This window comes from Cetorhinus maximus, chromosome 16 (assembly GCF_964194155.1).
Source record: "Cetorhinus maximus chromosome 16, sCetMax3.hap1.1, whole genome shotgun sequence".
Taxonomy (NCBI): domain Eukaryota; kingdom Metazoa; phylum Chordata; class Chondrichthyes; order Lamniformes; family Cetorhinidae; genus Cetorhinus; species Cetorhinus maximus.
The window spans coordinates 96,489,401-96,514,263 of record NC_135894.1 but is presented as its reverse complement, the minus strand read 5'-3'; the positions used below and the strand labels follow the sequence as shown (position 1 = coordinate 96,514,263).

Genomic DNA, 24,863 nt, shown 5'->3' with positions numbered 1-24,863 from the left:
AAAGCGAATGAGCCTTGCTCGAAGAATAGGAATGTCATAGGAGCATTCAACTCCCTGAGCCTTTTCCATCATTCAGTGAGATCATGTCTGATCTGTACCTTAACTCCATCCACCTGCCTTGGGTCCATATCACTTAATACTATTAGCTAACAAAATCAATGTCAGATTTAAATTTGTTAATCGAACTACCATCTATTGCTTTTTGTTGGAGCAAGTTCCACACTGAGTATGTGGCAAGTGGGGAGTATTCCATCACACTCTTGACTGGTGCCTTGTAGATGGTGGACAGGATTTGGGGAGTCAGGAGGTGAGTTACTGTCTGCAGGATTCCCAGCCTCTGACCTGCTCTTGCAGCCACAGTATTCATAGGGCTGGTCCAGTTCAGTTCCTGGTCAACGACAGAGTATTTCCTGACTTCCCTCCTGAATGACTTGGCTCTGGTGGCCTCCTTCTCTGTGAGCTGGGGGAGCTGGAGCTGAGGACACTGTTTCAGACAAAAAGCGCAGTGCAGAACTAAAACCCAAAAATGCTTGCAGATTTAACTTTTAACTGTGTTTTATTACTTTCTGACGCCCTAGGAACTGGTATACGGACGAGCCTTCCTGTGGTAGTGAGGCATGTGTGGTGATGTACCACCAGCTCACAGCTCAGCCTGGGCTGGGAGGCCGCTACCTGTATCGGTGGAATGATGACAGGTGTAACATGAAGCACAACTTCATCTGCAAGTATGCATCAGGTATGACTGGCCCACCCATGCTGAAACTAATACTGGGAGCCCCAGTGTTGGGATCGTTGAGCTTCTCCTCCATCTATTGTTGTGGAAAGACATGATCTTGTAAAACTTACAATGTTGGTGGATATTGGACTCACTAATGCAGTTGACAGACAGGAAAAGACTGACTGGTTACTGAAGTCTTTCCTACACCTTCTGATGAGTGAAGCATTATAACTGAAGACTTCTGTCCTCTATTCCCCCCACCACCTGCGCCCCTCCCCCCCTACCCCTGCCTCCCCCCTCCCCCCGGCCCCACCACCATCACCTCCGCAAGAGGCAAACATGGAGAAACAATAAGGCTGATACATTGGGAAATTTCTTTCTGACCCCCCTCAACAGATCAAAACCAGTCGAGACGATCAAAGAGAGCCAGCGTTATCTACATTTTATTCTTTCGTGGGATTTGGGAGTTGCTGGCTAGGCCAGCATTTGTTGCCTATCCCTAATCGCCCTTGCTAGGCCATTTCAGAGGGGCAGTTAAGAGATAATCACATTGCTGTGGGTCTGGAGTCACATGTAAGCCAGACCAAATAAGTGTGACAGGTTTCCTTCTCAAAAGGGCGTTCGTGAACCAGATGGCTTTTTGCGATAACTGTCATGGTCACCATTACTGAGAGTAGCTTTATAATTCCAGATTCCTTAACTGAATTTAAATTCCACCAGCTGCTAAGGTGAGATTTGAACCCATGTCTCCAGAGCATAAATCTAGACCTCTAGGTTACTAGTCTAGTGATATTACCACCACTTCACCATCACCCTCTAATATAGGCATAGAATAATATATCTATACACACACCTTTTACATGCTATAATCTCTAATATATACAGTACGTAAAAAGATCGTAAAGGCTAAAAGCTGGGGATAAAACAATGAATAAAAATGGAAATAAATTTAAAAAATAATAATAATGAAAATAAGTGGGAATAAATAAATAGAAATTTAAAAATAAAAATGAATAAGATAAAGGGGGATCAAAAAGGGGTGGGGATGGAAAGAGAGTTCATGGTCTGAAGTTGTTGAACTCAATGTTAAGTCTGGAAGGCTGTAAAGTGCCTAATGGGAAGATGAGGTGCTGTTCCTCTGCCATTTCCGCCAACTCCAGCATGATGCCACCACCAAACACATCTTCCCTTCACCCCCCCGGCAGCATTCTGCAGGGATCGTTCCCTCCGGGACACCCTGGTCCACTCCTCCATCACCTCCCCAACACCTCAACTCCCTCCTACGACACCTTCCCAAGCAACCGCAGAAGTTGCAACACCTGCCCCTTTACTTCCCCTCTCCTCACCATCCAAGGGCCCAAACACTCCTTTCAAGTGAAGCAGCATTTCACTTGCACTTCCCTCAATTTAGTCTACTGCATTTGCTGCTCCCAATGCAGTTTCCTCTACATTGGAGAGACTAAACGCAGACTGGGTGACCGCTTTGCGGAACACCTTCGGTCTGTCCACAAGCATGACCCAGACCTCCCTGTCGCTTGCCATTTTAACACTCCACCCTGTTCTCTTGCCCACATGTCTGTCCTTGGCCTGCTGCATTGTTCCAGTGAAGCTCAACGCAAACTGGAGGAACAGTACCTCATCTTCCGACTAGGCACTTTACAGCCTTCCGGACTGAATATTGAGTTCAACAGCTTCAGATCATGAACTCTCTCCTCCATCCCCACCCCCTTTCCGATTTTCCCCCTCCTTTCTTCTAATTCATTTTTATTTATTTATTTATCTTTTTATTTATTAATTTATTCCCATTAATTTTCATTATTATTATTATTATTATTTTAAAAATTTATTTCCATTTTTATTCATTGTTTTGTCCTCAGTTTTTAGCCTTTTTGATCTTTCTTCCCCACCTCCTCCCACCCCACCCTCACTGCGGCCACCTGTTACTGTCCAGAGCGTTTACCCTGGTCTGGCCATTATCACATTCTGTTTTCCACTCTTAATGTCACCATTAGCACCTCCTTCAGCCTGTACCATCACTATTAACAACCCTTCGTCCTTTTGTTGATGACATCTTTCGCAATCTCTCCTTTGCCTCCACCTACTATCCAGCTTCACCCGTTCCGCTGCCCCTAAACAGTATATATTTCACCACAGTTCTACTTCCCTTCAGCTCTGAAGAAGAGTCATACGGACTCGAAACGTTAACTCTGTCTTTCTCTCCACAGATGCTGTCGGACCTGCTGAGTTTTTCCCGCAATTTTTGTTTTTGCTCCAGTTTATCTACTCTGTCCACATCAGTGACACGGAGCACTTATTCCCAGTATATATTTAGACTAGCTATCACGGACTAGAACCCCTAATGATAAGCCACCTCTCTAAGCGCATCCTGGAAAAACTAACGTAAGATGAATCTTTCCTATCGTAGCTTATTCCCTCATGTCAATCAATACTTAGTGGCAGTCACACTTTAGCAGGAGTGCCAGTCAGTGAGGGAGTTGAACTTGTCCTAGGTTTGTTTTACATAGGTGTGAGGAGCTAATCTATAATCTATTGTGGGATTGTCATGTCCAGGTATGGGTATCAGTATTAGCGATAATTGGCTTGCCTTTTGCTGGTTTGATGTAGTCAGACACGGACACCAGCCTAAACGTGTCCTGGGACTAGGTATGGGTACACATTGCTGAGAATTAGTCTGCAACCTGCCCTAGACTCGCTGTAACTAGCCATGTGTCACCTCAGTTAGTGCTTTGTTCCAGTGAGACTCTCTCCCCTGCCCTTCCACAAGCATGCACCATCAGCCAGCGCTACAGCAAACAACTGCTGTCTCCATTATCAGCGTCAAACTGTCGTGCAGCTGTTCAATAACCCCGATTGCCGACTGTGAGAAATAAAACAATTCAAAGGTGCTATACCTGCGAGAGGTTTTTATGTGTAAACATGCTGAGATTCTCCTTGTCCTTCTGACATTATGCAGTTGATGGAAGGAATGTTACATGTTACCGTTTCTTCCTCTATTGACAGACGGCTTCTTGAGTAATGAATCCGGGGATCGTGTGGAGCCAGATTATGGTAAGTAAAATGTGACCATTCACTTGCGCATTCAGTTACTATCAGAAATATTTGCTAACAGAAGCTTCAGCCCTTGATAACTGGTCTATAGCCTATCCTGGGCATGTTATACCTACACCATTCTGTGATTCTACAGTGTCTACTGGGCGTGTTATACCTGCACCATTCTGATAGCTGGTCTACAGTGTCTACTGGGTGTGTTATACCTGTACCATTCTGATAGCTGGCCTACAGTCTATCCTGGGTGTGTTATACCTGTACCATTCTGTGATAATTGGTCTACAGTGTCTACTGGGTGTGTTATACCTGTACCATTCTGTGATAGCTGGTCTACAGTCTATCCTGGGTGTGTTATACCTGTACCATTCTGTGATAATTGGTCTACAGTGTCTACTGGGTGTGTTATACCTGTACCATTCTGTGATAGCTGGCCTACAGTCTATCCTGGGTGTGTTATACCTGTACCATTCTGTGATAGCTGGTCTACAGCCTATCCTTCATATATCCTGCGTGATATTTGCAAAAAAAACTATAATGTTTTGCATGAAACACTTCTGTCCAATAATTTAACCAATATATTTATGTTAACATGGGTTAATACCAGTTCCAACAAATTGCATTTTTATAGCACCTTTAATGCAGTCAAACATTCCAAATCAGTTCCCAGGAGTGATTATCAAACAAAATTTGACACCCAGCAACATAGAGAGATATTAGGGCAGGTGATTAAAAGCTTGATTTAAAGAGGTAAGTTTTAAGGAGCATCTTAATGGAGGAGAGAGAGAGGTGGAGATGTTTAGGGAGGGAATTGAGGAGACTAGAGCCCAGGCAGTTGAAAGCATGGCCACCAATGGTGAAGTGATTAAAGTGGAGGATGCACAAGGTCTAACCTGGAGATCTTCCCCATCTGTATGGTCTAACTCTTTATTGTCCCATTATTATTGAATATACCAACAATGACATGCATTTATCTAGCGCCTTTAGTGCAGTGAAAACTTGCAAGGTGTCTCACAGGAGCATAAATACAGACATCAGATAGACAGAAGAATTTCACTGGATCACGGTTACATGTCCTAGTATCACACAACACAACTTCTTCCATTTAAAAATGTTAGGTGTTAGCAGTGATACCTGAATATAAAAACTCTGACCAAAGTGCAGAAAGATCCCCCACCCACCACCACTCCCACCTGACCACCACACCGCAGCGTACATCAGCACTTGAAAGCCACTGTGAGGTGGAGGTGAGCCATTCCGAACAGAAGGACCCAAATTCAACAGACGGACATAGGAACAAGAGGAAGCCATTCTGCCCCTCGCATCTGTCCCGCTATTCCGTCCGAGCATGGCTGTTTCTGTACCTCAACTTCATTTACCCATCTTAGCTTCATGTCCCTTGCTACCCTTGCCCAACTGTTGCATTCAGCGCTCTCAGTGAGTGCTGGTGGTAGGGTTGCTTTATAATTGTCCTTTGAGGAAAGTACATTGAGGAGGCTTCCAGCACTCCTCAGGCATAAGTGCAGCACAAGACCAGCCCAAAGGGAAGAAACAATGAGAAAACAAGTTGGATTAGACTTACCATGATCAGGATATCATAAACAAGCAGACTGAGTAGGGTTCAGAATTCGCTAGAAATACCCAGCTTCACAGTCCAGTTTTCAAAAAAATAAATTGGCAAGGCTGGCATTTCTTGCCCATCCCTAGTTACCCCTTGAGAAGGTGGTGACGGGCCTTCTTGAAACCCTGCAGCCCATGCGGTGCAGGTCCCATTATGTTTGGGAGCTCCAGGATGTGGACCCAGCAACATTGCTGAACCCAGTAACCAGAGGCCATGCCTGGTTGGTGAGATCAGATCACTCTTTGATTTCGGATGATGTTTATATATATCTGCTCTGATTGGCTGTAGGATTTTTCACCTACACTCACTTGGTCCCCATGGCAACACTTCAACCAATCAGAGTCAGCTTGCCAACCAATCAGCAACCTCTTGTCATGTAGTGTTATTTATTGCTCCCTATGAAATCTGGTATTCTTCTGTCCAGATGAGTGCGAGATGAAAATCTTTGACAGCATGTCTATTTTTTTTCTCATCAATTTCAGCCTTTTATTCTCGCCCCCAAACCTGCCGCCCCACACCACCCCCCCTGCCAAACATGTGGCACATATGTTGCATTGCTTATTTTTCTATTTCAAAAAAGAAAACTAGGCTTTCCTAAAACCAAAATCAGCCAGCACGTAATATGATTCACACACAGCCAGTCATTTAATGCAGGGATGATCTACAGTATACCAGACACGCCGGTTTAAGGGCAGAACTAGCCAAACCATATAGTTGCTGATCCAGGTATTTTTCAGAATTTATTATACAGCCACAACGATGTTCATTAATTATTTTAAAAGTCAACCTGTCCGAATCAGTTTCCATCTATATCTGTCTGTCTCTCAATGACAGACACAGAGAGCAGCATATAGGGACTTGTACGCTAGCACATAAACAGCACATGCACATAAATAGCATATGCTCACAAACAGCACAGGCCCAAACACCACAGCCCCACAAAGAACACAGATTCACACACACAGATTGTAACGTTAAATGGATCAGTTGTTCGGTGTTTGATTATGTAAGCTCGTTTACAATTGATGCTCATGGTGCTTAGTTAGTTAAGCCTGGGTGTGCACTCAGAGAAGCAAGCAAAGCTATTGAAAGAGCTGGAAGCCAGAGCTGATGTAGGGACTAGACGTTGTAAAAGCACTGTGAATAAAACCTGATAAACACAAAGAAGCTAATGTCACCTCTGCATCGCCCTGAGATATAAAAGATGTAACGCGGTAATTTTGTCTTCAGTAAAATAATTGGGAGATGTATTCCGAGTGGCTGATCCCATATCTCCTGCTTTTCATTCTCATCCATAATCAAAATTACCCCCACACACAATTGGAGAGCAGACAATGTTTACAAGTGCCTTATTGTCATGGAATGCTGCAACATTTCTTGTCTTTTTTTTCGTGGGGTTTCCATATCCAAGGAGGATTACAAGGTAATCACAGTTTTGAGATTTCTTTTCCCCCTACTTTTGTCACTTCTTTTGGGAGCACCATAGACGCTTATGGCCCAGAAGGAGGCCTTTCGGCCCATCGTGCCTGTGTCGGCAAAGGAAGAGCAAATATAAATTTACAGCAAAGTGGTGGAGTGGAGTGGGGAGTTGGGTGGTGACATCACAAGGATGACATCACAGAACACTTACTTGCATACATTAATGAGGCTCTCGTCTGAGTCAGGCAGATGCCTTGGCTTCCTAAAGAAAGGACCCAGTTAACGCACCAGGCGGAAATAGATTGGAAATGGGACTGCATCTTATTGGAAGCGATTTCAGCTGTGCAGCTGCCTCCTTTGCACATTGTGACTTGAGTTAAAATTGCCTCTGCATGTCCTCAAGTCCCTGCGCCCCGGTTCATCTCGTCTCTGCTCTTGTTTTCAGCCATGCCAGTGTCCCACAGCTGGACCTTCACCAAAAAAACAAACAATGTATTGAAGCCTCTCCTTGGTTCACTTGCATGTTTGGGGAGATGGGCCTCACTGGCAAGACCAGCCCTAGTTGCCCTTGAGAAAGTGGTGGTGAGCTGCCTTCTTGAATCGCTGCAGTCCATGTGGTGTAGGTACACCCACAGTGCTGTTAGGAACGGAGTTCCAGGATTTTGACCCAGCGACAGTGAAGGAATGGTGATATATTTCCAAGTCAGGATGGTGAGTGGCTTGGAGGGGAACTTCCAGGGGGTGGTGTCCCCATGCTCCTGCTGCCTATTCCTTTGAGGTAGTTGTGGTTGCGGGTTTGGAAGGTGCAGTTGAAGAAGCCTTGGTGAATTGCTGTAAAGCACCTTAAATATGATGCACACGGTAACCACGGGCACACGGTGGTTACCGTGGATGTTGAGAATAGCATCTAGTGAATCTGGAAAATGTCAGTATGCCCTTTGAAGCAGCTTTGAAAAAAAAGCCGTAACATCCACAGACTGACAGTTAAAGGTGAAGTTTGCCCAGAAGAAGAGTTTTCAAGCGGCCTTACCTGGCTGAGAGCTGTACTGTGGTGAGTTATGGAGATCTCCACCAATGCTCGAGAGTTATCTGATTGACTCAAGGAGAGAGCGCTTCACACACAGACAGGGTGAAATCGTCCCAGATTTGCAATAAATGCAGTCGCGGGTGGGGAAAACCGGCCGCAATGGCGACTTCTCACACTGTATCGTCCCAGACCCGCCTTCATCCCCAGGGAACACGCCGCTTCGATGGCTCTCATTCACCCACCCCGCCATCACCTCGCCGCTTCATCACGCCGGGCGCCATATTTAAAGTGGAGCCGCACACACACACCTCTCAGTGCTTCCAGCCCAGGACTGCTGCATGGAAGACATGGCTCCGAAAGGCAAAAAGACTGCAGCCCCCAGGCACAATGACGCATCCCTCAAGCGCCTTTTGGAGGCCGTGGAGGCTCGGGGAATGTCCTCTACCTCCGCTCTGGCTACAGGATGGGCAGCAACACCACCAATCTGTCTTGGGGGGAGGTGGCAGAGGTGGTCAGCGCCAACACTCTGCAGATGATACAAAGTTAGGTGGAGGGACAGGTGGTATTGAGGAGGCAGGGAGGCTGCAGAAGGATTTAGACAGGTTAGGAGAATGAGCAAAGAAGTGGCAGATGGAATACAACGTGGGGAAGTGTGAGGTCATGCACTTTGGTAGGAAGAATAGAGGCATAGACTATTTTCTAAATGGGGAGAGAATTCAGAAAACTAGAGTGCAAAGGGACTTGGGAGTCCTAGTCCAGGATTCTCTTAAGGTTAACTTGCAGGTCGAGTTGGTAGTTAGGAAGGCAAATGCAACGTTGGCATTTATTTCGAGAGGACTAGAATATAAAAGCAGGGATGTGCTGCTGAGGCTTTATAAGGCTCTGGTCAGACCACATTTAGAATATTGTGAGCAATTTTGGGCCCCGTATCTCAGGAAGGATGTTCTGGCCCTGGAGAGGGTCCAGAGGAGGTTCACGAGAACGATCCCAGGAATGAAAGGCATAACCTATGAAGAACGTTTGAGGACCCTGGGTCTATACTCGATGGAGTTTAGAAGGATGAGGGGGGATCTGATTGAAACTTATAGAATACTGAAAGGCCTGGATAGAGTGGACGTGGGGAAGATGTTTCCATTAGTAGGAGAGACTAGGACCCGAGGGCACAGCCTCAGAGTAAAGGGAAGACCTTTTAGAACAGAGATGAGGAGAAACTTCTTTAGCCAGAGAGTGGTGAATCTATGGAATTCATTGCCACAGAAGGCTGTGGAGGCCAGGTCATTGAGTGTATTTAAGATTGAGATAGATAGGTTCTTGATTGGTAAGGGGATCAAAGGTTACAGGGAGAAGGCGGGAGAATGGGGTTGAGAAACTTATCAGTCATGATTGAATGGCGGAGCAGACTCGATGGGCCGAATGGCCTATTTTCTGCTCCTATGTCTGATGGTCTTATGGTTTCTGGAGCTGCAAAGGCAAGCACAGGAACATCAGGAAGGGATGTCCGCTGCACTCCTCAGATTGCAAAGCACGATGGAGGAGTCCTTCCGCCTTCAGGCTGAGGTGATAGCGCCGGTATGTCAATGCACCGAGGTCAATACTGGTTGGTGGCAGTTGCCATGGAGACCTTGGTCCAGAATGTCACTCCTGCACTGCTGCACGGACTCAGCTCCACTGCTGACGCCATAGTTGGCCTCCAACAGTGTGTATGTGAGATGGATGTGGGGCAGCCTGATCTCACTCCCACTACCCCTTCCCTCAAGGAGTCGGCCTGGGGTCCTTGGGTGCCCATAGGGAGGAGGATCAGCAGGTGCACATCCTGGGGCCTATCCATCCAGGTGACTCTGGGAGTGACCAGCTCATCCTAACCCCCTCTTCCTGTGGCCCTAGCAGCTCCAGCCCTGCAGGCCGAGGAGGGTACCACTGCCACACAGCAGGACCCTGAGAGCAGGCTGGGGCTCCCCGAGGTCTCGGCCCTCCAGAGGACACCCGTCAAGGTCATCACAGGCAGTGCACCGCAGACAGCAGGCTGCCTCCATCTTGGCTGTGGATGTCCGGGGAGCACCAAGATATAGCAGCAGGGTTAGGAAGGTTAAGAAGACGTAGTTGTGCAGCCTGGGCACGGGTGTTAATCACTTGTACATAATGTTCACTATTGTCAATAAACTCCCATGAATGCCTCCCTGCCTATGGCTCCTTGTTCTGATGAGCAGTGTTCGTGTCACTCAGATGTGAAACCTTTCTGCACAAGATAAAGGCAGGTGTCTCAGTCCAGGGCCTCTTCCCTGTGCTCAGTGCAGCCTTCAGACCACAATGATGGTCCAGCCTCACACTCCCTGGACACACTAGTGATACCTGCATCTCCATGGCGCTTGTCATTGCTGCCAGAATGTCATTGGCAGGCGCCACCGAGTTCCGTCATTCCCCCTGTGTGCTCTCAGCACCTTTAAGGTAAGGCTGGCCCCCATCTCTTCAGCACCTGCGATCGGTGATGCTGTGCTCCTGAAGGGCTCAGGTGCTGAAGGCAGACAAAGGATGAGGTGCTTTTAAAGTTTCATGGCTGCATCTCTATGATTTGACTCTGATCACAGAGCACAAGCGAGCTATCCTCAGCCAGTCAGGAGTCAGATTCTCAGAGGCTATGTGAAGATCTATGGAGCGTCCTCACTGCATGTTGTTGTCATCCTCCTGTGATCGAGCGACTATTAGGGCCTCTGCTGTGTCTCCATGACAGGAGCACCACAGGGGGTATGTGCACTGCCTTAAGTCAGACTGGAGTCAAACGTTCAGAGATGCAATGTGAGGATCTATAGTGTCTCCTCACTGCATGTCGTCGTCATCCTCCACAAATCTGGCAGCTATGAGGGCCTCCCGAGCGCGCCTGCCTCATCTGGCCAGTGCGAGGGCCTCATCCCTGTCATCGTCGTCTTCAAGGACCTCCTCACCCTCATTCTCATCGGCGTCCTCATTGGAGGAGACCTCCAGCTCCTCCATCTCCTCCTCAGCCAGCTCCTCTCCCTGTTGCAGCGCCAGGTTGTAAAGGGCACAGCAGGCAACGATGATGCGTGACACCCTCTGTGGACTATATTGCAGGGCCCCACCAGACTGGTCCAGGCACCGGAACCTTATCTCCAACATCCTGATGGTTTGCTCCACCAAGTTGTGAGCTGCAGCATGAGCCTAGTTATACCTTCACTCTGCTGCAGTCTGAGGCCGCCGCACGTCCTCTGTGGGTAGCCCTTGTCCCTAAGGAGCCAAACCTGCAACCTCTGTGGACCCTGGAAGATCTCAGGGATCTGTGACTGACTGAGAATGTAGGAGTTGTGGACACTCCCTGGAAACCGTGCGCAGACCTGCAGGATGCATTTGTGGTGGTCGCACACCAGCTCCACATTCAGTAAATGGAATCCTTGTGGTTCACATAGTTGCCCCCTTGTTCTGACGGAGATCTGAGTGTCACATGAGTGCAGTCGATTGCACCCTGCACCTGTGGGAAACACGAGATCTGGGTGGATCCAATGGCCCTTGCATCCTGGCTCTCCTGGTCCCAGGTGAAATGCACAAAGTTGTGTGCCCTCGTGAAGATGGCATCCGTGACCTCATGGATGCATTTGCGGGTGGAAGGCTTGTGAGATCCCACAGAGGTCAGCTGTGGAGTCCTGAAAGGAGCCATTGGCATAGAAATTGAGCGTCATAGTCACTTTCATGGACACTGGCAGTGGATGCCCTCCTGGTCCCCGTGGGGTCAAATCCTGCAGCAGCTGGCAGATGTGACCGACCAGTTCCCTGGACATGCACCGTCTTTGGCAACACTGGTTCTCGGTCATCTGCAGGAATGAAAGACAGCGTCTATAGACCCTGGGTCTAGCTAGGCACCAACCAGCGACAGCTCACAGTGATTCTTCGGGGCGTGTGTGGGAGCCCCAGCCACCCGTTCTTCCAGAGGGTGCTGCTCCTGCCTCTGCCCAGCCAGGAGCCTCAGTCGCTCTCTTCTCCTTCGGCTTCACTCTCTGTAAGCCACAATGCATACAGGCTCCATGCTCCCGATGTTGTACTCCCGCAAGAGACGGGTGGGTTAGCTTGGGTCTTCTAAGAACCTCTCTTGGTTAAGTCCACCCCACCCACCTCTGCCCCACTCTACCTGACCGATTGGCAGCAGCTTTGCCCACTGGGCTGCACGCTGTGCTCCCAGCTCTGGTGCAGGCATTCTCCTAACCCACACTGGCAAGGATGCACTGTGAGCTTGAACCATGGGGAGACTGGTCCAAACCGGGATGATGACATTGCAAGGGGCTGTGAGCACCTCCACCAGTGACTGCTCCATGGCCAGCATTAGCAAGGAGATTGTACAACATGCCCAGTCGTCCAACTGTTCTGCAGTCCACTAAAACACTCATTAGTTTGCAGCCTGTGTCCGAGGGGTAAAAAGCTCTGGTGCACTTGTTGGCACTTTCATGCCTCTGCATTGCTTGAGTGGGCAGATAAACTAGAAGCCCGACTCCACACATGTCAACGTGGCTGAACTGTCTCAGCTGCAGAGGAATGGTCACTTTCTATACAAAGTTTCCCTGATGCGTGGCAGCTTCCCTTCCCCCGCACCCCGCATGTGCTTGTGCACTACCTTCAACTGCAGGGCAACTCTTGCCCCCTCTTGCCCCCCCCCCCACCCCCCCCCCCCCCACCCCCCCCAAAGTGCCTCAACTGCAGGCAGCCCTTGCCCCCACCCCAATTCGCCTCAACTTTGAAGTCCAACAGGCGACCCTAACGAATGCTGTGCTACATTACTGCACACTCACCTCTGCGTTCCCCTCAAGGTGCAGCCCACCAAGTGCACGCCTTATATATGCAGTTGTGAAACACGTCGCTTTGCAATCGTGCTGACATGGGCTGACGATCCAGTGGAGGGGGGAATGATTCCGGCAGGCTGGCCTTATAATGACCTGCTGATGTATTACAATGAGGTTCCCCATGTCCGATGGCCGGAAATGCAGCCCGCCATCGATGGGCTGAGTGGACAATGACAAACTGGTTTCACAGCGTCATGAACGTGATTTTTGGCCTTCTCGCCATATTGCCCGCTGTCGAACACACCCGACGCCAGCGGGCACGGGAAATTCCACCCATGGGGGTGAATTTTACGGTTCCCCGCCAGTGTGTTTGAAGGCAGAGGGGAGCTCGTAAAATAAAGTGGGTGGCTAGCCTGTCACCTTCACACCCAACCTATCTCCCACCTTCCGGTGCGAGGGCAAAGCACCAGGCAACCCACCCACCCTGGGGTCTATCGAGGCCCTTAAGTGGCCAATTAATGGCCACTTTAAGGCCTTATTCTGCCTCTGTTACAATTGTACTGGCGACAGCGAAGGCAAGGAGAGCAGCCTGGCAGCTTTCACTGCGTGGGCTGCTGTCAAGCACAAAGGAGGGGTTCGGTTACCTCCTTTGGGTGATCCCTTGTGCCTGTCGGGAGCACACCCTCCAAGATCAGATATCCCCCTCCTTTATCCCTGTCTCCCCCACCATCCCAACCTCTAAAACCTGACTCCTCCCCCCCCCCCACCCCACCCTGCTCACTGGGGTCTGCCGGGCAGGCCCGACCAAAACCACTGACGTGGCTGAAGTCCTGGATCGATCACTTCTTCACCTTTGCCTGTAGTCCCAGCAGTGGCCATTACTCAATCCTGGTGCAATCAGATTGGCCAGCAGCTCTCTAGAGTGGGGCTTCCTCTCACGGAGGCAGAAGCCCCATTCTGTTCCAGTTAAAGTTGACACCAGCGTATTATTGCTGCTGGGCAGCCGGGTTTGTGGCCAGCACGGTGCCGATGGACTTTTCGGTCGGGTGCGGGCGGGGGAAGGGTGCGGGCGGGGGAAGGGTGCGGGCGGGGGAAGGGTGCGGGCGGGGGAAGGGTGAGGGCAGGGGAAGGGTGTGGGTGGGGGAAGGGTGTGGGCAGGTAATCCGCTCCCTCCCCCGGCATAAAAACCACCCCACAGAGTGGAAATTAATAATCTGTGTTTATATGGATGAAAGTTTAGAAGGTTGAGCAACTTTCTTTTCTGTACTACATTAAGGCCTAAATAATCCTACACCTGGCCCGGTAGAGGAGGGACAGTTGGCCTAGTGTTCTTTAGACATTTGTTTGCTGTCCCAGGAGCAGAGGAACCATTGAATCCGAACTTCCGTTGGGGAAAATCCTACTCCACAAACCCACCGGATTAATCCCCAGTTACCAGGATAGGGTGCTGTGCCTGGTCAAAGCACTGACACCTGCAAGGAGGCATCTGCCCTCTGAACCATCCTGAATAGGCACAGTGGTCAAAAGCCATTTCTCCAGCCCCACCCCCCGCCATCGGTCATCCTGAGGCCTAATTTCCAGGCCAAGGGATTTGCTGCAAAGAAAAATCTTCCCTGTTGTGAAGTGAGCCATTTGCAGATACATGAAGAGTAGTCAATTCTCTCCAAGGTCATTGACCTACGTTGACAGAGGTTCTGAGCCTCCTTCTAAGGCCCAATTTACAAGCTCCATGCTGGCAAGAGATTCATTCAGTCTTTATAATGGGCAAAATTTCTAGGGTAGCTCAACCAGGTACACCCCCTTGATGAGGTGGAGTTGGTGGATGAGGGGGAGGTACAGGTGAAATATCTGCTCACAATAAAATGGCAGGACCTATGAAATGGTGCGGTAGTTTAGCGGTTACGTTACTGGACTAATTGAAGCCGGAGTTCAAATCCCATTATAACAGTTTGAGAATTTGAATTAAGCTCAAAAGGAGAAAGCTGTTATTGGTAAACATGATGATGGATCTGTTAAATTGTTGTAAAAGATCGCCGGTTCATGTCCTTGAGAGAAAAAAAAAGCTTCTATCCTTATCGGGTCTGACCTACATGTGAACTCAGGCCCCACACTAGAATTGCCAGCTCTGACTGGATGTATTCCTGGAGGGTTCATCACGTGACCTTGTGCCCCCCCCCAAGCATCTCTGCCTCACCTAGAATGTCCACCCTTGTGGTTTAATGCCCTCCTCTCACCAACTGAAGGCAGGCAGAGTGTAGGTCACTCAATTGGATGATTCTTGACCGTGTCAAAAACTTTTTTTTTCTGATCAATACTTTTTCAAAACTAATGAATGTGTTCAAACAGAAAACGAAAGGTGTACATTTTGTTTTCTGTTTAACACCCTTCTGTTTTTTTCCACCCATTGAATGGCTCACAACAATGTCCTGGAGATTAATCTTTAATTCCTGTAGACTCGAGGGCAATGCTGGAGGGTTGGCAACACTATTCCACGCCAGTGTGGTTCACTCCTCAATGCCCTACGACGTGGCTGAGCAAACCACTCTTAAGCTGTGTCAAGAAGAAATCAGCCCCACCCCGCCCTTTCTCAGGGCAACTAGGGATGGGCAATGAATGCCAACCTTGCCAGGGGATTCCTACCTCCTGAGAATGAATTAGAAGAAAGAATGGGTGCGGGATGCTGGTGTAGAGTCGGGCTCTTGTTCCATTTGTCATTGAGTTTCCACTCAGTTCCGTTGTGTCGCCTTGGGAATTGATTTTAGAGACTGTTCCTTTTTATTGAGAGTTTGTCCTGGAAACCGTTGTGTGAAAAGGAAGCTAGAATAATTCTAATCTTCACCAGTTTCAGAAAATGTGTCCACGGGGCCGGAAGTCATGGTCCACCCACCCAGTAATTCCGCCGATGACCAACACCACATGGTCGTGACAGAATCATCAGGTAACTTCTACCATCAGTAATTGGGTGATTAGAAATCTTCTTTTGCGAGTTTAGACACTAATGGGGTAAACATTTGTCTGGGCCTTTATTCCACCTCAATGGAAGGCCTGAGGCTGGCATGAAATTGGGTCAGATTTTAATCATTTGGGCCGATTGTTAGTGTGGGTTGTACTTCCACGGACAGCTTACCCAAATCCTAAAATGAAACCAGTAGAGGTATGAAATGGGCCACTGATTTGCACAAAGTCAGAATCTGTCCCCAATGGGTAATCATGGAAATGAATCCTTGTCCCTATTGTTGTGTAGGGTAATGTGCTGGAACCATAGCCCCAGTTTATTTGCAGATATTTGAAGCTTCTTTGTTCTATGGGCAAGGAGGTGCTAGACAGCATTATCTCACCAAGGAAGGACTACAATGGGTGCTGAACTGATCACATGGGAACGGAACACACACCCCTCCACACACACACACACAGACAGACACACAGACACACATAGACACACATCTACAAACATACAGACATATGTATACGCACACAAAGACACATCTCCACACACATCTCCACACATATATACACACACACACACACATGAACACACCTACAAACACACAGACATGTATACACACGTGCACACATACACACATACATATACACACACGCACATGCAACATACATACACGCATTGACACAAAAAATTTCAAAGCTGTCCACATACAGATTCACAGACACTCACAGAGATAGACAGACATACGCACATACACACACATTCACACACACATAACCACATAGGCACACGTACATACACACACACAGTTCAGCGTTGACCGTAATCCTTCCTTGATGAGATGACCGCCAAGTCATCACCTTCCGACTGCCGCATTGCAGCATCTTTTATACCCTTTGTCAGGGGTGGACCTGAATTGTTCACATTAACAGGGCTTATCGTCCTATAAGAGTTTCTCTAAATGTCCAATGGGGCATTGAGTTCTTTAAAGCATGGAGTGAAAACCCACCCTGACATTACCCATCTTCCATGAGTTTCTGGAGCCTTAATCAATCAGGCTTTACACAGTCTTTTTACCTCATCCTGCACCGCCTCCCATGACCAGTTTATTCCTCACTTGAAGTATCCTGTCTCTGGCTGTTGAAACAGCTTTCCGGGGTGGTTCAGATCGGCATGTTATTGGTTACTTAATTTCAAAGCTGTCCCTAATGGTTACCCAATCCAACTGTTTTCATTCCTTATCAAACTTTTGGAACACAGCATGTTCCGGTAAAACCTCCACTAATTAATTTCTGCACTCCAATAAACACCCCTCAGCCAGACGTGGTTGGCTGAAAGTCTAAACATAACTTCGAAGGGTAGCTGTTTGTTGTTTTAATCCTTTTATTTACGATAGCAGACCGCTTGACCAGACATACCATGGCCTCGAAAGTCTGTTCTTTGTCACCGCCCAATTATTATGTTTTATTTATTCATTCATGGGATGTGGGTGTCACGGACTGGGTCAGCATTTACTGCCCACCCCTAATCTTGGTTTATCTGTAAGAAAGCAGCTGGCAGCATTGGCAGGTTATTTTGAAAAGATTTTTTTAGCCTTTTTTAGCATGCTGATACAGAATTTGGACAAGCTTCTCATTTTGGCCCGGGCCATATCAAACCTGTGTTCTCGCACTGGAGAGTGTCTCCTTTTACACCCCAGAACCCATGGCCTGGTCCATAGGGTACCTCAGTTGAACAGGCTCCTGGTAGATTCTGTCCAGCCTTACCACATACAAGGTAGAACCTGGAGCGAGGGCTGCCGGCAGAACTTTAGCTCATCAGCGATTAGCAGGAGAGGTTGTCGGCGGGGGGGGGACCAGGGAGGAACTTGGCTTGCTCCGTCAGCTTCCAGATTCCGTGGCCTGGAGGAATTTCCTGAACCAATATTCTTGTTTCCCAGGGATAATGCCCAACGTGGTGTACGTCATCATTCCCACAATTCCACTGCTGTTGTTGCTGGTGGTTGCCCTGGTAACCTGCTGTATCCAGATGCTGAGCAGAAGGTAAGTGAATTATTTAAGTCTATAGCCACTGATGCTGCGCCGATTCCGCTGTGGGTGGAGGAATGGGGTGGTGCTTCATGAACCCCCCAAGGGAGTCAGATTTCATTCCGTTGTGAATGTTTTCATTTGAAGTAAAGACTTGCATTTCCCTAGCGCCTTTCATGACCTCGGGTTGTCCCAAAATGCTGTATGCTCTTTTCAGCAAACAATTCCACCAAATTAACAAATCAGGGGACACGTTAAAAGGCAGCACCTTAAAGGGATACTGCAAAAAGAAAAACAAAATCTTAAAGGAAACTTGCAAAACTCGAATTAAAACATGATTAAAGGGGTCAATACATTATGATGTACTTTTGTAGCCACTTTTGTAATGTAGAAACAGCAGCAAGCTGCCACAAACTGCAATGTCCAAATAACCTACTTTGATAATGGGACAGCTATTGGCCAGGACACCAGGGAGAATTCCCCTGCTCCTCTTTGAAGGAGAAGCCATTGAATCTCTGATATGTGCCTGAGAGATATCACTTTAAAATCTCACCCGAAAGACAGTGCTTCAGGACTACAATAGGAGTTTCAGGCTAGATTTTACATCTCTTTCAACTTCAGTGGAAATAACGATCAGGAGAGCTGTAAGACAGGCTGCCAATTCATTCTCACCCGTTTTACATTACATTATCACACACAGCTGAACTTAGCCGCAGGAAAATGTATAAGCTGGAGAACTGTTGGTTAGAGGTAGCTAAGAGTATCAGGCACTCACAAGTCAGGTCTAAAACAGCTGGGGACAGAGCATGGTTACCTCTGCCCTGCCCCATTGTGACTGCCCCAACTTCAGAAGAGCCCTTGCTATTGCACCAATGTGATCTTTAACACCACAGTCTGCTCGTAATCCTTTTTTGGCGATGTGAGCAATTTTGTGTCCACCCTGTGACAAATAACATGGTAGATTTACGCTGTGGGCTATTGATTTAAATTGAGAGCATTCAGAATCTTTGCACTTAAAAGCTTTGCAGCTGCTTGAGGCATTAGATTTTTTCCTGTACTAGCATGGATAGTAGATTGGCTGTCTGGCAGGAGGCAGACAGTGGGGATAAGGGGGTCCTTCTCAGGCTGGCGGCCGGTGACTAGTGGAGTTCCGCAGGGGTCACAGTGTTGGGACCACAACTTTTCACTTTATACATTAATGATCTAGATGAAGGAACTGGGGGCATCCTGGCTAAGTTTGCAGATGATACAAAGATAGGTGGAGGGACAGGTATTATTGAGGAGGCGGGGAGGCTGCAGAAGGATTTGGACAGGTTAGGAGAATGGGCAAAGAAGTGGCAGATGGAATACAACGTGGGGAAGTGTGAGGTCATGCACTTTGGTAGGAAGAATAAAGGCATAGACTATTTTCTAAATGGGGAGAGAATTCAGAAATCTGGAGTGCAAAGGTACTTGGGAGTCCTAGTCCAGGATTCTCTTAAGGTTAACTTGCAGGTTGAGTAGGTAGTTAGGAAGCAAATGCAATGTTGGCATTTATTTCGAGAGGACTAGAATATAAAAGCAGGGATGTGTTGCTGAGGCTTTACAAGGCTCTGGTCAGACCACATTTAGAATATTGTGAGCAATTTTGGGCCCCGTATCTCAGGAAGGATGTGCTGGCCCTGGAGAGGGTCCAGAGGAGGTTCACGAGAATGATCCCAGGAATGAAAGGCTTAACATATGAGGAACGTTTGAGGATTCTGGGTCTAAAATCGATGGAGTTTAGAAGGATGAGGGGGAATCTGATTGAAACTTACAGAATACTGAAAGGACTGGATAGAGTGGACATGGGGAAGATGTTTCCATTAGTAGGAGGGACTAGGACCCAAGGGCACAGCCTCAGAGTAAAGGGAAGACCTTTTAGAACAGAGATGAGGAGAAACATCTTTAGCCAGAGAGTGGTGAATCTATGGAATTCATTGCCACAGAAGGCTGTAGAGGCCAGGTCATTGAGTGTATTTAAGACCGAGATAGATAGGTTCTTTGATTGGTAAGGGGATCAAAGGTTACGGGGAGAAGGCAGGAGAATGGGGTTGAGAAACTTATCAGCCATGATTGAATGGCGGAGCAGACTTGATGGGCCGAATGGCCTAATTTCTGCTCCTATGTCTTATGGTCCTGTTGCTCTTGGCTGGATTCAAATCGAAGTCTTGGAGGTGAAAGTGTGGAGTGAAAAGTCACGGGACATTTGGGCCCATATTCTTCTAGATGCGTGAGATTTGTTCTATTTTAACCCTCATGCAGGAACTTCCCATTGTTAGATGCTTCTCAGTGCTGCCAAATGGTAGCACAGTGGTTATCTTTCTGGACTAATAATGTAGAGACCTCGATTAATGATACAGGGATACATGGTCCCCCTCCGACAGCCGGGGAAATTAAGTTAAGTTATTAAATAAATCAGCAATGGTAATGATGACCATATAACAGCCAAATGGTCATAGAAAAACATCTGGTTCAGTAATGTCCTTTAGGGAGGGAAATCTGCCATTCTTACTGGTCTGGCCTATATTTAAGTCCAGACCTACAGCAATGTAGTTAACTCTAGACTGCCCTCTGAAATGGTCTAGCCAGCAACTCAGTGAAGGGCATTAAATGCCAGCGACACCAACATTCTACTACTCTGTGCTAAACTTAACTAGACCCTTGCTTATTATTGGATTGCACTGTAGGAAATAGGCATGCTAAAGCGAGGTCGTCTTATGCACAAATGCTTTGTTTTCCTCTATTGCTCTCAGTAAAGACCGATCGAAGAGCAGCCCAAATGAATCGACTCTCTGGATATCCCAAGCTCCAAAGAAGGAGGACCTGGCTAACGTTTAGTGACCCGCAGGCCGGACTTAACCTGGGGAAAAGAGAGAAGCAGCGACCTTAGCAACATATACCCAATCGCAACCACCCGAGAAGCTGAGTACAGACCTCTGAGAGAATGTGTGCGATGGCAAGAGAGGTTTGAGAAAAGGAGCGAGGAACATTTCAACCAGCCCATCAAAAGAAACAGGAAACCAAAACCCCCTTCCTCTTCTTCTCAATTTTTCTTTTCATTGCCGTGTGAAGAATGGACTTTAGAAAAAGATGGAAGAGATGTGGTCGCTGTGGGGAGTGACAATGGGGCCAATGAGCACTGCTAGCACGCAGCTTTTGGACAAATTGCAAGGGGCAGAATAAAACAAGAGACAGGCCTGAGTTCTGGACTGAAGGTTTTGGCAGAAAATGGACTGCTGAGGGGGTTTGAAAACTTTTTTGAGTGGGGGTGGGGTTTGGAATGGGGCAGTAAACATGCTCCAGTTTAGCAGCAGCGAATGGCTTTAAAGCAGTGAAGCATTATCATTACTTCAACACCAAACTCCTGGTGAAGAAGCCACAGTCAATGACCCCCCCGGACACTAGCGATAAGCGTGACTAACAGAAAGTGGAACGAGAAAGTCCAATTCTCCTTCTCTACAGATTAAGATAAGCAAAACCGGGCCTAATTTTTTCCCCCTCCAATTGACCAGGATGAGTATTTCAGTTTTTGGCATGTTTATTGCTTCTTGTTTGTTAAAAATTGTGCGCTTTGTGCTGGGAAGAGGGGGAAAAAGGTGAAATATTTTTAATTAAAATGGATTGTGTGATTACGTGAACTGTTTGCAGTTTTCATTTTACTCGGAGGGAGGTAAGCAGGGTCAATTTGGAGTTTGAGTAATGGCATGACAGACTGTGGGAGTTTGGAACCATGTCACCCTTGTTTCAGTCACTCGGTAATTCAATAGCAGACATAGACAGGTCTGCTGCATTCATTGGCACTAGCGTTGTGATTAATCAGCCAGGTTGGTTAAATAGTGGGGCCTGGACAGTCAACTTGGATATTAGCCCTGAGAATTATTTCTGTTCGACTGCAGATAACCACGAGCCAATGTCCTAAATGGTAGGGTGACCTACTTCTACCTTTGTAACATCACCTGGGTCTGCCCCACCTCACCTTGTCTGCTGCCGAAATCCTCATCCATATCGTCTTAGTTGCCTCCCAACTCCATTATCCCACAGCTTCCCACCTTGCATCTTCCATGAACTTATGCTCATCCAAAGCTCTGCATCCCAACTCATACCAAGTCCCGCTCACCCATCATCCCTGTGCTAGCTGACCGAAATTGGCTCCCAGTCTGGCAACCTTGATTTAAAATTCTCATCCTTGTTTTCAGATCCCTCTGTGGCCTATCTCGATAAGCTGCCCCATCTCTGCAATCCTCCAAGATCTCTGTGCTTCAATTATGGACTGTTGCACATCCCTGGTTCTTTTGCTGCTCCGTCTGTGGCCATGCCTTCACCTTCAGCTGCTGTGGTCCAAAGCTCTGGAATTCCCTTTGAAAACTTCTCCATGTGTCTCTTCTTTAAAAGACCTGCTGTAAGGGGATATCCTTGCCAGCATTTATTGCCCATCCCTAATTGCCCTTGTTCAGAGGGCGTTTAAGAATCAGCTACATTGCTGTGGGTCTGGAGTCACATGTAGGCCAGACCAAGTAAGGACAGTAGATTTCCTTCCCTGAGGGACATTAGTGAACCAGATGGGTTTTTAACAACAATGGTTTCATAGTCATCTTTTAATTCCAGATTTTTTTTTTTTCCACCATCTGCCATGGTAGGATTTGAACCCAGAGTCCAGAGGGCCCAGATCACTTGATTACTAGTTCAGTAACAATACTGCCACGCCATTGCCTCCCACTAAATGCAAGTGACAATTTTACCAGTGCTTTGTTTTGGTAAACTATATATTTTTAGCCTGTGGCCAGTGTGAGAATAAATAGGCCTTGGTTTAGGCCAACCTGGACTAAGCTGATTTCTCACCACCTCTCACCCTCCACCCTTCCTAATCCATGGATCCTGAGAGTAACTGTAGTCTTGGTATCATTGCTCCCCATCTAAATTTTACAGGAGTGGGTGGGGAGGAAACTCATCCCCCCTGGAAGAAATGTCTGACGCCAGCTGACCCATGTTAAATGAGGCCGCCCCGCAGCTATAATGTGCTTCGGGCAGACTTAAGTCGGTGAGAGTGAGGCTTCCATCCCTCAGTGGGAGGAAGTCCCACCTTCGAAGTCCCACCCAGTCAGTCAAACTGTTCCCATGTTCAGGAATGCCTGTTAGCCTTCAAGTACTCCCTTGTATCACATTAAAGAGTACAAGTTAGAATAGCAACAGCTTGCAATTAAATATAGTGCTTTTAATGTTTAAAAAAAAGATTCAAAGTGTTTTACGGAGATTTAACAATAAATGGATACAGAATTGAAGGAAAAGTGTTAACAAAGGCCTGATCACGACAGTTGTTTTGTTAAGGAGGACAATGACGGTGAGGTTTAGAGATGAAGCATGCTGAGGTGGTTGGAGGCGTGACTGCCAATGGTGGGGTCAAGGAATAGAAGAATGCAGTACAGTCCACAGAGGAATGTAGATTTTAGGGGAGGTAGCTATGCAAAGATATGAACTAGGATCAGGAGTAGGCCATTCAACCCTTCAAGCCTGCTCCAGCATTTAATAAGATCATGGCTGACCTTATAGTAACCTGAAATCTGCATCCCGCCTACCCCCGATAACCTATCACCCCCTTGCTTACCAAGAATCTATCCACCTCTGCCTTAAAATTATTCAAAGACTCTTTTCAGGAAGAAAGTTCCAAAGACTCATGAACCTCCCAGTGAAAACATTTCATCTCATCTCTGTTCTAAATGGGAGACCCCTTATTTTTAAACAGTGACCCCTAGTTCTAGATTTTTATCACAAGAGGAAATATCCTCTCCACATCCACCCTGTCAAGACCCTCTCAGGATCTTATATGTTTCAATCAAGTAAATAAGTACGGATGGAAAAGGTTACAGGGAATCACTGAATCCTCCATATCAACATTCTGGGGGTTACCATGGACCAGAACCTGAGCTGGACTAGCCATATAAATACTGTGGCTACAAGAGCAGGTTAGATGCTGGGAATTCTGCAGCGAGTAACTCACCTCCTGGCTCCCCAAAGACTGTCCACCATCTACAAGGCACAAGTAAGGAGTGTGATGAATACTGTCCACTTGTCTGGACGAGTTGCAGCTCCAGCAACACTCACGAAGCTCAATACCATCTAGGACAAAGCTACCCACTTCATTGACAGCCCATCCACCACCTTAAACATTCACCCCCTCCATCGCTGGCACACAGTAGCAGCAGTGTGTACCATCTACAAGATGCACTGCAGGAATTCACCAAGGCTCCTTTGTCAGCACCTTCCAAACCTGTGACCTCTGTCACCTAGAAGGACAAGGGCAGCAGACACATGGGAACACCACCACCACCGAGATCCTCTCCAAGCCACTCACCATCCTTACTTGAAAATATATCACCGTTCCTTCACTGTTGCTGGGTTAAAATACTGGAACTCCCTCTCTAACAGCACTGTGGGTGTACCTACACCACATGGAATGTAGTGGTTCAAGAAGATCAGCTCACCACCACCTTCTCAAGGGCAAATAGGGATGGGCAATAAATGCTGGTCTTGCCAGTGACACCCACATCCCACGAACAAATAAATTTTTCAAAAGAGGCCACCAAGGGATTTAAATACAAGGAGGAGAATTTTAAACTTGAAACTTTGCTGGACTGAGGACCGGTGTAGATGAGGAATGGGCAAGTTGGGTTTGCTGTCAGACAAGTTATAAGCAACAGCGGTTTGCATAAGGTGAAGTTTATGGAGGATGGAAGGCTGACCAGAACAGCATTGCAGTAGTTGAGTCTGGATGAGGGTTTCACTGGCGGATAGAGTGAGGTTGGGCCACAGGTGAACAATGTTACGGAGGATAACTGGTGAGAAGCTCAAGGTGAAATAAGATGTCAAGTTTGCGAATAGCCTGAAACAGAGGCTGGTGAGGGGGTTGGAATCATTGGCCAAGGTATGGATTTGATGCCAGGGGTTGAAGATAATGGCTTTGATCTTCGCAATGGCTTGTTGGGGGTCCAGGGGCTGGGTTTTTAGTTTGGCTTGAGGGCGAGCATCCCGATGTCAACGCGCACTCACACGATATTACGGTTGGCAGGCACATTGCCGATTAAGAGGCTGCCGATTCAGAGGGCTGTTAAGCCCATTAATAAATTAATTAAAGTGAATTTTTCCCTGCCCGTCCAACCTTATGCCAAGCGGCCTTAGGATTTTTGAGGAAACCTTATCCACGGTCGGGGTGAGGTTTCCGATGTTAATTAAAAACAAAATAAA

At 47.5% G+C, this 24,863-nt stretch overlaps 1 protein-coding gene across 1 annotated transcript in view; it reads left to right on the top strand.

The window, feature by feature from the left end:
• The window catches only part of chodl (chondrolectin), a 29,678-nt gene extending 8,427 nt beyond the window's left edge, over positions 1–21,251 (top strand). The window contains exons 3-7 of the mRNA XM_078560371.1: positions 579–736; positions 3,740–3,787; positions 15,475–15,570; positions 17,516–17,618; positions 20,378–21,251. Coding sequence (XP_078416497.1) covers positions 579–736; positions 3,740–3,787; positions 15,475–15,570; positions 17,516–17,618; positions 20,378–20,462 — 490 coding nt within the window. The 3' untranslated portion in view covers positions 20,463–21,251. The remainder of the gene's footprint in view (positions 1–578; positions 737–3,739; positions 3,788–15,474; positions 15,571–17,515; positions 17,619–20,377) is intronic.
• The last annotated feature ends 3,612 nt before the right edge of the window (positions 21,252–24,863 follow it).